Below are 16013 nucleotides of genomic sequence, written 5' to 3' on the forward strand. Positions count from 1 at the left end.
CTCAGCTATAGAAATGAGTTGCGAAATCACTTGTGCCAAGCTGTATCGGCCCCTTTGCCTTTCCCTTGGATAACATCAGTGGTGTGGAGAGAGGAGGTAGGTATGCACGGGTGACCTCTGGTCTTCCATAAACAATCTTGCCTGGACTTGTGCCTGGGAGGGTAACTTTCTAGGTGCAATCCCATGATCTGTGTTGTGACCGAAGGGGATCTCAGAATATATATATATATGCTTCTTTACTACCTTGCCCAGACTTGTGCATTGGAGGGGAACTTTCTAGGGGCAATACCATGGTCATTCATAACCAATTGCAGCCTTCTGACAAGGTCACATGAGACAGTCTCTTCCAAACTTCTGGTGAGCCGATAGCACAGTATAAAACGCTAGCTTCCCACCGTCTCGAGGTCTTTCAATTCCAGACCTCTTAAGCTCTAGCCACTGACCACACAGGACACAGCCAGTTCCAGCGACGGCACATCAGCAGCCACATGGAGATGCAGCAACACTCGTCCAACAGCATGCGGCAATCTCTTTCTTCGTCGCCTCCATCTTCTTAACGTCGTCAACATCTCTCTACATACACAACAACCTTGCACAGGTTCTATCTCATCACTGTTTGTAAATTACTTCACCATGGTTAACAGCAAAAACAACCAGCGAGAACTCCTGTAACAGGTAACCGGCTCTGCATCATAGCTACGACGTCATGTATGACATGTACCTCAACCAGCTCTGCATTACTGCCACAACTTCTTGTTACAGCACTTCAACTATCGTGTACCGCGACTACGAACTGGTATTTATCATCCTTGTGTCTGAACATTCCTCTAACCTCCTATTATAGACTCTTTCAATGCTCTGTACTTAATGCACACACATACACTTTGTATACATGACGGCCTGTCTATTATTATGTATATAGCTGGCAGAAACGTTAGCATGCCGGGCGAAGTGCGTAGCCGTAGTTCTGAGTTCAAATTTCACCGAGGCTGACTTTGCCTTTCATCCTTATCCGAATCGTGGCCGATGCCAGCACCGCCTCGACTGGCTTCCGTGTCGGTGGCACGTAAAAAGCACCATCCGAATCGTAGCCGAAGCCAGTGCCGCCTCGACTGGCTTCCATGCAGGTGGCACGTAAAATGCACCAATCCGACCGTGGCCGATGCCAGCCTCGCCTGGCACCAGTGCAGGTGGCACGTAAAACGCACCCACTACACTCACGGAGTGGTTGGCGTTAGGAAGGGCATCCAGCTGTAGAAACATTGCCAGATAAGACCGGAGCCTGGTGCAGCCTTCTGGCTTCCCAGATCCCCTGTCGATCCGTCCAACCCATGCTAGCATGGAGAACGGACGTTAAACGATGATGATGAACGCATCCAAACGTGGCTGTTGCCAGCGCCGCCCCGACTGGCCTCGTGCCAGTGGCACGTAAAAAACACCATCTGATCATGGCCGTTTGTCAGACTCGTCTGGCACCTGTGCCGGTGGCACATAAAAAGAACCATCCGATCGTGGCCGTTTGCCAGCCTCGCCTGGCACCTGTGCGGGTGGCATGTAAAAAGCACCCACTACACTCACGGAGTGGTTGGCGTTAGGAAGGGCATCCAACCGTAGAAACATTGCCAGATCAGACTGGAACCTGGTGCAGCCTTCTGGATTCCCAGACCCCAGTTGAACCGTCCAACCCATGCTAGCATGAAAAACGGATGCTAAACGATGATGATGATGATGATACACACACATGCTAACCTATCAATAAAATCTTCTCTTAAACATTCTCCTGGTTGTCTCTCCTTTCCTTCTTACTCTCATACTCATTTATCCTTTTGTGTATTTATTGCAATCGACCGTGCAATGTACTAAAGGAGCTATTCTCGTCACCTCTCCTTCGCATGGTCGTTTACACTAGAAACAAGAGTCAAAAACCCTTATAGCAGCAAAAAAGTACAGGTCTATGTACTGACAGGTGAGATGAATGCCCCTCAGCGTCCAAGGTCCCTATACTAGCTAGCTAGTTTCACTTACCTCACCAACAGTGACTACTCTGTTGCTTATGGTTAAGCTAAATCTCACCTGTCTGAATAAAGTATTTACCATGTAAATCAATGGTTAGACATATTTGCATATTGTTTGAATGTGTGCATTAGAGATTAACTTACTATGGTTGCTTCTTGGCACTGAAGGAGACTGATTGCAACAAAAGCAGTCAGGGTAACACCGGAGGATGTTCCACCCTAGATGGAAAATACAAAAGAGGAAACCGGTTGGAAGATGGTGAAATATTATTCATATATACAGACAAGAGATACAACACAAAGATATCACATTTAAATACCATAATAAAATAGGCATGGCAGAGTCGATAAGAAGCTTACTTTGTAATCACAATGTATTGGGTTCAATCCCACTGTGTGGCACCTTACATTAGTGTTTTCCAACATAGCCTCAAGCTGACCAAAGCCTTTTGTGTAGATTTGGTCAACAGAACCTGAAAGAAGTCCATTGTGTGTGTTTATATATTTCTAAATGTGTGCATGTATCCCCTGGGTGTGGCTTTAAATTTCCTCCAGTAATGGAATCTTAGTGTAGGAATTTCAAGTTTTATATATCAGGTTGCGTAAAAAGTTAGCAACGTTTTGAACCATGAAGAATTTGTACCAGATTTTTGCAGAGTTCTGAATTTGTTTTTAACCCTTTAGTGTTTAAACCGGCCATATCCGGCCCAAATAATCTACCTGTTTTCTGTTAAAACTGCCCAGATTTGGTATCTCACACCAACCTATAATGTCAATCTAAAAACAGGTGATAACATCATCGAAATCTTAAAGCTACAAAATAATGCATGATTAGCTTAAAACAATACGGATGAATAAATATTATATTTGACAGAATAATCTGAATGCTAAAGGGTTAAACATATTTTTGAAATTGTCTGATAATACAGAAATAGGCTTGCCCAAATGCATCAACAAATGAACTGAGGTTTTTTCACCATTGTACAATCATTTGAAATGGAACTGTCAAAGCGCAATATTCGAGCAATTTTGCTATTCAACTTCAAAAAAGGATTAAAGCAGTAGAAACTGCTTGTGATATCAACGAAACATTTGGTGAGGAAATGACTAGTGAGCAGTCAACTCAGAAATGGCTTAAATGATTTCAAGGAGCACTGCATCCTTCGGGACTTCCATGCTTCCTGGGGTTCGCCAACACTGCACTTGATTTTCTCCCCTCCGTGCACACACGGGCATGTGTCTGACTCATACATTGTTCGCTTTCCAGACATTTCTACATTGCTGCATGTACCTTATATGCACTTTCTGACAAGTTGTGGTGCACCTGAGCACTGTATACAATAATTTCATTATTATTTTTATTTTATACTGGAGACCTGAGCCTTGAAGATTGTGAGCATAGTGGACGCCCATCTGTCATCAATGACGGTCAATTAACCCTTTAGTATTTAAACTGGCCATATCCGGCCAAAATATTTAATCTGTTTTATGTTCAAACTGACCAGATCCAGGCCCTCACACCTACCCCACAATGTTATTCTACATTAAGTAATTACACCATCAAGATCTTGAAGATATGAGATAATGCATGATTAATTCAAATCAATGTGAATCAATAGGCATCATGTTTGATAGAATAATCTGAACACTAAAGGGTTAAAGACCGTCATTGAGAAAGAGCAATGTAAAACCACTCGAGAACTGGCAAAAGAGCTTCAAGTTATCCAGAAATCATTTGCATGTGATTGGAAAATCAGAAAAGCGTGACAAATAGGTACCACACGATTTGAATTAAAATCAGAAAATGCACAGATATGAAATTTGCTTGTTGCTTCTTCTCCATAATCAGACCAATCCATTTCTCAACCATATTGTCACTTGCAATGAAAAGTGGATTCTGTACAATAATTAAAAACATTCTTCGCAGTCGTTAGACCAAAATAAAGTACCGAAAATCTTCCTTAAACCCTGAGATCTTCAAAAAGAAGGTTATGGTGACTGTTTGGTGGTGTACTGCAGGACTCCTCCACTATAACTTCTTAAAACCCAGAAAGACCATTACTGCAGAAACATATTGCCAAAATGAATGAAAAACTGCTACTTCTCCATCCCAGAATGGTCAACAGAAGAGGGCCAATCATTCTTTATGACAATGCTTGACCACACGTTTCACTAATGACGCTCCAAACGTTGAGGGAACTTGGCTACAAAGCTCTTCCCCATCCAGCTTATTCCCCAGACCTTTCTCCCACTGACTACCACTTTTTCAAGCATCTTGATGGTTTCCTGCGAGAGAAGGAGTTCAAAAATCAAACCAATGCTGAAAGTGTGTTCAAAGAGTTCATCAGCTCCAGAACTCCAGACTTTTATGTTACCAGAATAAACAAACTTGTAACTCGTTAACAAAAATCTGTTGATTGTAATGGCACTTACTTTGATGAATAAAATTTCTGCCTTGTTGAAATATATTGTGATGAATTTCATGTTTCAAAACGTTGCTTACTTTTTACTCAGCCTGATATATATATATATATATTGGAGGCACAATGGCCCAGTGGTTAGGGCAGCAGACTCGCAGTCATAGGATCATGGTTTCGATTCCCAGACCGGGCATTGTGAGTGTTTATTGAGTGAAAACACGTAAAGCTCCACGAGGCTCTGGCAGGGCGTGGTGGCCATCCCTGCTGTACTCTTTCGCCACAACTTTCTCTCACTTTTCTTGTTGGCCTGCTCGCTTAGCCAGCAGGGTGGTGTCATTTGAAGGTTAAAACAATGCGAAGCGCATTGTGACCAGCGATGTGTAGCAACATCTGATAGTCTGGTTGGTCACAGTGATCACAGTGATACATATATAGACAACAGGCTGCTTTCATTCTCTGAGAACCAAATCCACTCACAAGGCCTTGGTTGGCTTGGGCTGCAGTAGAAGACACCTGCCGAAAGTACCCTGTGGTGGGACTGAACCCACGTCCATTTGTTTGCGAAATAAACTTCGTATCACACACCTTACTTTTTTAAACATTCTCGTCCTCTGTTCGGTTTATAATACTCACCTGCATATCTTTATGGATGACATTGCCAACTTCTTTAAACGACCCATCTTTTTGCTGCCGTTCGAGTAACCAAGACACTGCTTTCTCTATCACTTTGCTGTCAATTGTTACACCTTTCATCTGGTGTTTTGCTTTACAGAAGCATTTAATCACATAAGCTGTCAACCTATAAGTGAAACAGGAAATAAAAAGCTTTAACAAAGGTTGTACTTGTGGCAAGGGTCACAAGCACTTTGCCCTTGGGCCTATACATTTGTGAAAGCTAAGGGATAAAGGAACCCTGAGATAAATGCTGATGATATGGAAGGGTTTCCAACATTATAAAGGATCCAGAAGGGGAGCTTCTGAGCAGCCCCTGCAGTTTCTGAAGTCTTCTTTTTCACCTGTACACATTTACGTTCACACACCCATACCCATCCATCCATCTACCTATCTCTTTTACTCATTTCCATCATTTGACTGCGGCCATGCAGGAGCACCGCCTTTAGTTGAGCAGATCGACCCAAGGACTTATTCTTTGTAAGCCCAGTACTTATTCTATCAGTCTCTTTTGCCGAACCACTAAGTTACGGGGACGTAAACACACCAAGATCGGTTGTCATGCGATGTTGGGGGGGACAAACACAGACACACAAACATATACACACACATACATATATATATACATATATACGAGGGGCTCCTTTCAGTTTCTGTCTACCAAATCCGCTCACAAGGCTTTGGTCGGCCCAAGGCTATAGTAGAAGACACTTGCCCAAGGTGCCACGCAGTGGGACTGAACCCAGAACCATGTGGTTGGTAAACAAGCTACTTACCACACAGCCACTCCTACGCCTATATATATATATATAATATATATATATATATATTATATATATATATATATATATATCTATATCTATATATATATATATCTACATCTATATATATAACTATCTACATCTATATATATATCTATCTATATATATATATATATCTATATATCGTTATTTTAAGGCTGCTTATTTTACATTCATTTATGCGTGTATATTTTAATTGTCTTGGGTGGAAGTTAACATTGATAAAGCCGTCCCTTAACTTGTAAAGGATATCAATAAGTATTATCTCTCAAGTTAAAATGTATGTCATGTTAGCGTAAGTCTTGTACGGACGCTAGTGTACACATATACGTCTTATGAAAATGTATGTTGACGATCGTGTCCTTATTATGTACCGCAATAAAAAAAAAGTTACAGATTATTAAACAGAATTAAATATGTTAAACAGGTTGGGAAGAATTGAAGAAAGATGAAATATCATTTTATATAGTTTATTTATATACATTCATATGTATAATTTATATACATTCATATGTATACTTGCAGCAATCCGACCGTGGCCGTTGCCAGCCTCGCCTGGCACCTGTGCAGGTGGCACGTAAAAAGCACCCACTACACTCACGGAGTGGTTGGCGTTAGGAAGGGCATCCAGCTGTAGAAACATTGCCAGATATGACTGGAGCCTGGTGCAGCCTTCTGGCTTCCCAGATCCCCGGACGAACCGTCCAACCCATGCTAGCATGGAGAACAGACGTTAAACGATGATGATGATGATGATGTATGGCCCAGTGGTTATGGCAGCAGACTCGCGGTCAGAGGATCATGGTTTCGATTCCCAGACCGGGCGTTGTGTGTGTTTATTGAGCGAAAACACCTAAAGCTCCACGAGGCTCCGGCAGGGGGTGGTGGCGACCCCTGCTGTACTCTTTCGCTCCAACTTTCTCTCACTCTTTCTTCCTATTTCTAGAGTAACGCTGCGATGGACTGACATCCCATCTAGCTGGGAGGAACACATACGCCATAGAAACCGGAAAACCGGGCCCGTGGGCCTGGCTAGGCTTGAAAAGGGCGCATAAATAAATAAATAACATTCATACGTATATTATTTTTCTAGCTAATTCTTAGGCTTAACCAATGAAACATGACAACCAAAATAGGTGTCGGACTTTTAAAGAGTATTTCTCATGGTAACAACCATTACTCTGGATTTGAGTGATGTGGATTCATTTAGACAACCACAGATACTCTAGATGAATGGCTGCACGCTACGCCAGCAAGGAACACAGGTGTTAAATGATTTTGTGCCAGTGGCACATAAAACCACCCATCGAACATTGTGCCTCACACTGGATATGCTTGACAAGACCTGTCAAGTTAAATGAAATTGTAGTTGTGGCTGATGCCATGTAATGTAACTGATACTGGTGCCAGTGGCACGTAAAAAGCACCCGTCAAACATTGGGCCCCATGGAGGCAATGATTAGAGAGTGAGATCTTTGGCAATATGGCATTCTTGACAAGACCTGTTAAGCCAAGTGAAACTGTAGTCATGGCCAATGCTGGTGGCACGTAAAAAGCACCCGTCAAACATTGGGCCCCATGGAGGCAATGATTAGAGAGTGAGATCTTTGGCAATATGGCATTCTTGACAAGACCTGTTAAGCCAAGTGAAACTGTAGTCATGGCCAATGCTGGTGGCACGTAAAAAGCACCCGTCAAACATTGGGCCCCATGGAGGCAATGATTAGAGAGTGAGATCTTTGGCAATATGGCATTCTTGACAAGACCTGTTAAGCCAAATGAAATTGTAGTCATGGCCAATGCCAGTGGCACATAAAAAGCACCCATTCACTCTTTGTTGTTGTTGTTGTTAAGCAACAAGACAGGTAAGGGTGAGGGGCGGGCGACCCCAGACCTTGGAAAAAAAATTTGGTCGTCTTGTTGTAGTCGAGGGCTCTTCCTTGATACCTGACACCACTGGAAGGTGGCCCCCGAAGTCGCTGGAAATGGAGATCTCCAGGTCCAAATTCTTGAACGGCCCCCATTCACTCTTAGAGTGGCTGGTATTAGAAAAGGCATCTAGCTTTAGAAACCATGCCGAGTCAGACTGGAACTTGGTGCAGCCCTGCAACCTACCAGTCTCAGTGGAACCGTCCAATCCATGCCAGCATGGAAAGCAGATGCTAAGTGGTGGTGATAATGGTGATGATGATGATGATGAGGAGGAGGAAGAAGAGGAGGAGGAAGAGGAGTGGGATGAGGAGGAGGAAGTGGAGGAGGGGAAGAGGAGGAGGTGGAGAAGAGGATGAATAGGAGGAAGAGGAGGAGAAGAGGAGGAGGAAGAGGAGGAGAAGAGGAGGAGAAGAGGAGGAGGAAGAAGAGGAAGTGGAGGGGAGAAGAGGAGGAGGAAGAAGTGGAAGTGGAGGGGAGAAGAGGAGGAGGAAGAAGTGGAAGTGGAGGGGGAGAAGAGGAGGAAGGGGAAGAGGGAGAAGAGGAAGAAAACAGTGAATAAACGATCATAGAAGTTGTGAATAGCCCTTCCCCCCCCCCGATGATTATAAACCTGTTATCTGCAGCAGAAGTAGCATTGGATTAAAATAGCCATTTACGTTTTGAGCGTGTGTATGTGTGTGTGGGGGGGGAGGGGGTTGTCCCCTTGTCTTGACATCATGTGATAATTGTAATAGAAGCATCACTACTGCCATAGAAGCAGCATCATTTGTTTCCAAGCATGGCTGAGTGCTAAGTAGTTTTGCCCCTCGGCCGCATGGCTCCAGGTTCTGTCTCACCGCAGGGCACTGTTGGCAAAGTGTCGTCTTCTACTACAGCCTTGGGCCAACCAAAGGCTTGTGAATGGATTTTGCAAATGGGAACTGAAAGAAGCCCGTTGTATGTGTACGTGTGACAACTGGTGTTGGTTTGTTTATGTTCCTGTAATGTGGTCGTATTTGGCAAAAGAGTCTGACTGAATAAGTACCAGATTTTGGAAGAAGAATATAAGTACTAGGGTCAATTTGTTTGACTAAAATCCTTCAAGGCGGTGCTCCAGTAGGGCCACAGTCCAATGACTGAAACAAGTAAAAAATAGCAATTTAAATATACCCTATGTCAGAATGAATGAAACCTTGGGGTTAAATAACAACTGTGATCATCTTTAAACCAAGAGATAACTTACCAAGTACTTCCTGATTCATCTCTATCCCCAAAAGCACTGAATGACCCATCTTTGTGCTGGTACCTTAATTCATTTTGGTAACCTTTAAATAAAAATAAACACAAATGAACAACTGTATGTCACAATAGGAAGCTTGCTTTGCAACCCTGTGTTTCTGGGTTCAGTCCCACTGTATGATCCCTTGACCATCTCCCTTCTACTATAAACCCTTGGCTGACCAAAAATCTTGTGAGTGGATTTGGTAGAGGGAAACTGAAAGAAGCTCCTCGCATGTGTGTGTGTGTGTGTGCATGTATGTGCGCATGTGAATGCATGCATATGTGTATGCACAAACACACAATATTTGTACATATGTTTGTGTGCGGGTGCATGTCTATGTATGTATGTATGTGCATGTGGATATGTGTCAGAAGGAACAGTCAGAAATGTTGTCTACAAAGACATCAGATATAAGTCTTATAAGATGAGGAAAGGTCAATTTGTCGGAAAAAGCAAAAGAAAATCACTACATCAGATCTAAAAGGCTCTTAGACAAACTGAAAAATCCAGCAGAAGATTTGATTTGTTTTTTTTCAAATGAGAAAAACTTCAACCAAGATCAAAAAGTTATCAGAAGAAATAACTGATGTGCAGACCCTTCTAAAGTTCCAAGTGTTATGCATACAAAATTTCCTGCAACTGTCATCATTTTAGGGGTTGTCAGCAATGAAGGACATCTGATGCTGCCTTACTTCTTTCCACAAGGCCTTAGAGTTAATTCTGCCACCTACATTGAGGTCCTGGAAACAATTATTAAGCCCTGGATAGACAGTGTATGCAATGGAAAGCCATATGTGTTTCAGTAAGACTCTGCACTATCACACATGGCTCTAGTAACACAGGAATGGATGGCTGAAAATGTTCATGGTCACAAAACCCCTAACGTTTGGCCTCCTAATTCCCTAGATCTCAATCCATTGGACTACTACATGTAGAACATTGTTGAGAGAGAGGTCAACATGCTGATAACACCAAAGATTCTTTGTCAGAGCCATGTCCAAAATTAACCAAGACCACTTGATTCAAGCATGTAGATGATTTAGATTTCATATAGAAGCAGTTGTTGAAGATGAAGGTATATTTTTATCCTCATAGCATTTTTTGAGAAATAAAGTTATTATCTGTTATTATAAATCTGTTTTTTTATGAACATAAATCTATGATCAAATATCTTATACACCCTTGTGTGTGTGTGTGTGTGTGTGTGTGTATATATATATATATATATATATATATATATATGTATATATATTTTAATTAATCAATATAAGGGTAGCAAAAAAATTCAAGAAATTCATGTATATTATTATTTTGTAGCCTTATCAGACGGTAGTCATTATGGATATATTGGGTTTTGTATATTTTACCCCAGTGTTACTTTGATGGCATGCACTGCTCTCTCACTCAATAATAATAATAATAACAATAATAATAATGGTTTCAAATTTTGGCACAAGGCCAGCAGTTTCAGGGGATGAGGTATGCCAATTAGATCAATTATTATTATTATATATATATATATAATAATAAATATTAGGGAATAAATCCAAATTTACAGGGAAAAATCAGATTTAGGATTGAATCCAATTTTATAGTAAAATATTATATTATAATAATTAGAGACAAAACCACTATTATGCAAATCAAACAAAGAAAGACTTAAGCCAATACATAAAATAATTTATATAAATTAAAATTTAACAATTATAAATAACCACTACGATCGTTTCGTGTCAGCACATCTTTGAGACATTCTTCAGGTGGTTTCAAAACCTTCTTGGCGAATTTTAAACTTCTTGGCGAGTTTAAACCTTCTTGGCGAGTTTTAAACTCGCCAAGAAGGTTTTGAAACCACCTGAAGAATGTCTCAAAGATGTGCTGACACGAAACGATCGTAGTGGTTATTTATAATTGTTAAATTTTAATTTATATAAATTATTTTATGTATTGGCTTAAGTCTTTCTTTGTTTGATTTGCATAATAGTGAATTTGTCTCTAATTATTATAATATATATATATATATATATATATATATATATAGGAATTGTTGCTAGTTTGCACCTCTCACTTACAGAGTTTTAGGCACATGTCGCACACATGTCGTTGTGATGCATGTGCCTAGTGTATCCTTATCAGACGAGTAGTCATGATGAGTATACTGGGCTTCATATATTTTACCCCAATGTCACTTCGATGGTATGCACTGCTCTCTCACTCACTAATAATAATAATAATAATGATAATAATAATAATAGATGCAGTACTAGGCAGTGACTCTTGTGGCTTCTGATCTTAACTGATTGGAAGTGTTACCATGTACATTGTTTTGTCTGGGTATAAAAGATGGGCCACAGCAAATATTCTGCTCAATACCACAGATTTGCTAATGCCCTGATGCAGTACCAGGCAGTGGCTCTCATGGCTTCTGATCTTAAATGATTGGAAGTGTTATCATGTACATTGTTTTGTCTTGGTATAAAAGATGGGCTACAGCAAATATTCTGCTCAATACCACAGATTTGCTAATGCCCTGATGCAGTACCAGGCAGTGGCTCTCATGGCTTCTGATCTTAACTGATTGGAAATGTTATCATGTACATTTTCTTGTCTTGGGGCTACAGCAAATATTCTGCTCAATACCACAGATTTGCTTGTCAGTTGTTTGACCTTAACCAGTTGACCATGTCCCTTAGTGGCTGACGATATGTGCATCCCTGATCATGAGCAGAAGTAATGGGGGAGCATCATAGCCATGTGTTGAGAGGGATTCTTTAGGGTTTGAATAATTCACCACTGGAAACATGGTTGATACGTTCGACATCCTTAAACAACCCTTATTCAGGGACCTTTTGAGCGGGATGGGTTACTCAACCAGAAGAAAATTCTAACTGGGCCCCACCTGCAAGGTCATGTGCTGTTTATCTTGATATGAGATCACCATGTCGCGCACATATGGTTGTGATGCATATGCCTGGTGTACCCTTATCAGACGGGTAGTCATGATGGATATACTGGGTTTTGTATATTTTACCCCAATGTCACTTTGATGGCATGCACTGCTCTCTCACTCAATAATGATGATAATAATAATAATAATAATAATAATGGTTTCAAATTTTGGCACAAGGCCAGCAGTTTCAGGGGATGAGGTATGCCAATTAGATCAACCCCAGTGCTCAACTGGTACTTATTTTATCGATCCCAAAAGGATGAAAGACAAAGTTGACCTTGGTGGAATTTGAACTCAGAACATAGAAATGAATGAAACGTCACAAAACATTTTACCACCATGCTAATGATTCTACCAGCTTACCACCTTAAATGTAGCGAACTCAGAAAATAGGGGCAGACGAAATACCATTGAGCATTAATAAAGATAATAATAATAATGATGGTGATTTCATTTATTTGCCACAAGGACAAAGGAAATACAAGATTTTTCAAATTTTGCCACAAGGGCAGCAATTTTTGTGGGGGAGGATAATTTGATTACATCAACCCCAGTGTTCAACTGGTATTTATTTTATCAACCTTGAAAGGATGAAAGGCAAAGTCAACCTCGGCAGAATTTGAATTCAGAACGTAGTAATAGGTGAAATACTGCTAAGCATTTTGCCTGGCATGCTAACAATCCTTCCAGCTTACCACCTTAATAATAATAATAATAATAATAATGTACATTGTTTTGTCTTGGTATAAAAGATGGGCTACAGAAAATATTCTGCTCAATACCACAGATTTGCTTGTCAGTTGTTTGACCTTAACCAGTTGAGCATGTCCCTTAGTGGCTGACGATATGTGCATCCCTGATCACGAGCAGAAATAGTGGGGGAGCATCATAGCCATGTGTTGAGAGGGATTCTTTAGGGTTTGAATAATTCACCGCTGGAAACATGGGTGGTTCTTTCAACATCCTTAAACAACCCTTATTCAGGGACCTTTTGAACGGGATGGGCTACTCAACCTGAAGAAAATTCTAACTGGGCCCCACCTGCAAGGTCATGTGCTGTTTATCTTGATATGAGATCACCATGTCGCGCAGATATGGTTGTGATGCATGTGCCTGGTGTACCCTTATCAGACGGGTAGTCATGATGGGTATATTGGGCTTCGTATATTTTACCCCAGTGTCACTTTGATGGCACGAACTGCTCTCTCACTCAATAATGATAATAATAATAATATGAGACATGTTGTCATCTGCTGGTATTGATACATCAATTAGAAAGCATTTTTTTTTTTAGATCATGAAGAAAAAAAATGCTTTCTAATTGATGTATCAATACCAGCAGATGACAACGTTTCTCTAAAAGAAATGGAGAAACTTTTAAAATACAAAGACCTGGAAATAGAGGTAACTAGAATGTGGAATCTAAAAACAGAAACAATTCCTATTATAGTAGGTGCATTTGGCATGATAAAAAAATATTCAGACAAATACATAACAAAAACAGCAGGACTAACAAATATATATAACATACAGAAAATTGCACTACTGGGCACTGCACACATCCTACGCAAAACACTTTCAATACAGTAACCATCAGAGCATCACAGCAAACCGCAGCACATACCCAAGGCACACAGAGCTGCGCTCGGTAGTGAAGTGAAAGCATGCAATAAAAATAAAACTACTGAATAATAATAATAATAATAATAATAATCCTTTCTACTATAGGCAACTAGGCTTGAATTTTTGGAGCAAGGGAAAATTCGATTACATCAACCCTAGTGTTTCACTGGTACTTAATTGATTGACCCTGAAAGGATGTAGGCACAATACATAACAGAACCATGACCACCACTACTGCATACAAAGAAACAAAGCTGTAAACCGTAAACTTACCTCCATTGGTGTTTTTCTCAAGTTTCCGTTTTGTTGACGTATCGAGTTGTGATCGGGCTTCGAGGTACAAGTAGACGAGCACGTTGGGATACAGTGATAGCATGGTCTGTTCCCCACAGCCTGTGGGGAACCTGATCAAATGGTCAAGTCCATTTAATATTGGTCCCATCATATCACCTACAAAAGGAACATATTTAGGTTAAAGACAGGGAGAGAGTGGAGAGCAAGTGAGGAGGAGAGGGAGAAAGAGCAAGTGAGGAGGAGAGGGAGAAAGAGCAAGAGAGAGAGAGAGAGAAAGCAAGAGGGAAGGAGAAATGGAGAGTAAAGGAAGAGAGAAAAAACATAGGAGGAAAAAAGAGGTAGAGAAAGAGAGGTAGAGAAAGAGAGGTAGAAGGAAGGAGAGCAAGAGAGAGGGAGGGAGAGGATGGAACGGAGAGATAGAGTGGGAGGGAAAGAAAGGAGAGAGAGAGAGGAAGGGAGAGGATGGAACGGAGAGATAGGGTGGGAGGGAAAGAAAGGAGAGAGAGAGTAAGAGGGAAGGAGAAATGGAGAGTAAGGGAAGAGAGAAAAAACAGGAGGAAAAAGAGGTAGAGAAAGAGAGGTAGAAGGAAGGAGAGAGAGAGAGAGGAAAGGAGATGATGGAACGGAGAGATAGGGTGGGAGGGAAAGAAAGGAGAGAGAGAGAGAGAGGTTAGGAGGGAAATAGAGGAGAGAGGGCAGGAAAGAAAGGGAAGATAGAGGAAAGAGGAAGGGTGAGAGAGAAGAGAAAAAAGAAAGAGGGAAGGAAAGAATGCAAGAGAGAGAGAGAGAAGAGGGGAAGCTAGATGAAGTAAAGTGATAGAGATATCATTTAATGTCTGTTGTCCATGCTGGCATGGGTTGGACAGTTTGAACAGAGCTGGCAAGGCTGGAGAGCTGCACCAGGTTCCAGTCATCTGTCTCTGTATGGTTTCTGTGGTCGGATGCCCTTCCTAATGCCAACCACTTTACAAAATGAGCTGGGTGTTTTACATGCCACTCACACAAGTACATTTTATAGGACACCAGCACAGGCCAATCCTCTTCACCAGGAGCACCAACCTTAACACTTCTGCTTTGGAGGATGGGTCTTCTTCAGTACAGCAAGGCACCAGGGATCTTGGTCCTTTCACATCTTGTCTCAAAGGTACCAGTCTTAACACTTCTGCTTTGGAGGATGGGCCTTCTTCAGTACAGCAAGGCACCAGGTATCTTGGTCCTTTCACATCTTGTCTCAAAGGTACCAGCCTTAACACTTCTTCTTTGGAGGATGGGTCTTCTTGAGTACAGCAAAGAACCAGGGATCTTGGTCCTTTCACATCTTGTCTGAAGGGTTCAGCATCCTGGGGTCATCCTTCAGAACCTCATTTCATGTGTTCCTGGGTCTCAATTCCATGAGTTCCATCTACTATGGCAGATTGGCACTTCTTTATATTATTGTTGGCATCCATCCACATCAAATGACCAAACAAGCAGTGTTCTCTCTTACATGCTGCATTTAATTCTTCATATGCCTAACTTCTCTCTCAATACACTTGCACTCTGTTGAACATGTACACTTACACTACACATCCAGTGGAGCATACTAGCCTCATTCCATTCTAATCTTTGCACGTCATCTGCATTCAGGGCCCACATCTCACTACCATGTAGAACTGCTATCCATGTACATGCATCTTACAATCTTCCTCTCACTCAGAGAGAGAGAGAGAAACCTTCAGTTGCCAACAGAGGTAAAAACCCTCTGAATTTCCTCCATCTTATTCTTATTCTGTGAAGGCGCATGGCTCAGTGGTTAGAGCGTCGAGCTTACAATCGTGAGGTTGTGAGTTCGAATCCTGGACTGGGTTGCGTGTTGTGTTCTTAAGCAAGACACTTTATTTTCACATTGCTCCAGTTCACTCATCCATAGAAATAGAGTTGTGACATCACTGGTGCCAAGCTGTATCGGCCCCTTTCCCTTGGATAACATCAGTGGTGTGGAGAGGGGAGGCCGGTATGCACAGGTGACCTCTGGTCTTCCATAAACAATCTTGCTTGGACTTGTGC

At 41.4% G+C, this 16013-nt stretch overlaps 1 protein-coding gene across 1 annotated transcript in view; it reads right to left on the reverse strand.

Annotated features, from left to right (window-relative positions):
• LOC115231450 (CD109 antigen) overlaps positions 1-16013 on the reverse strand; it is a gene marked incomplete at its 3' end in the record, with an annotated part of 31792 nt that overhangs the window by 1524 nt on the left and 14255 nt on the right. Inside the window, exons 7-10 of the mRNA XM_029801473.2 lie at positions 13947-14123; positions 9062-9143; positions 5069-5234; positions 2160-2234 (exon numbers count right to left, since the gene is read on the reverse strand). Coding sequence (XP_029657333.2) covers positions 2160-2234; positions 5069-5234; positions 9062-9143; positions 13947-14123 — 500 coding nt within the window. The remainder of the gene's footprint in view (positions 1-2159; positions 2235-5068; positions 5235-9061; positions 9144-13946; positions 14124-16013) is intronic.

The sequence above is a fragment of the Octopus sinensis genome, unplaced genomic scaffold, assembly GCF_006345805.1.
Source record: "Octopus sinensis unplaced genomic scaffold, ASM634580v1 Contig18544, whole genome shotgun sequence".
In the NCBI taxonomy this organism is placed as follows: Eukaryota; Metazoa; Mollusca; class Cephalopoda; order Octopoda; family Octopodidae; genus Octopus; species Octopus sinensis.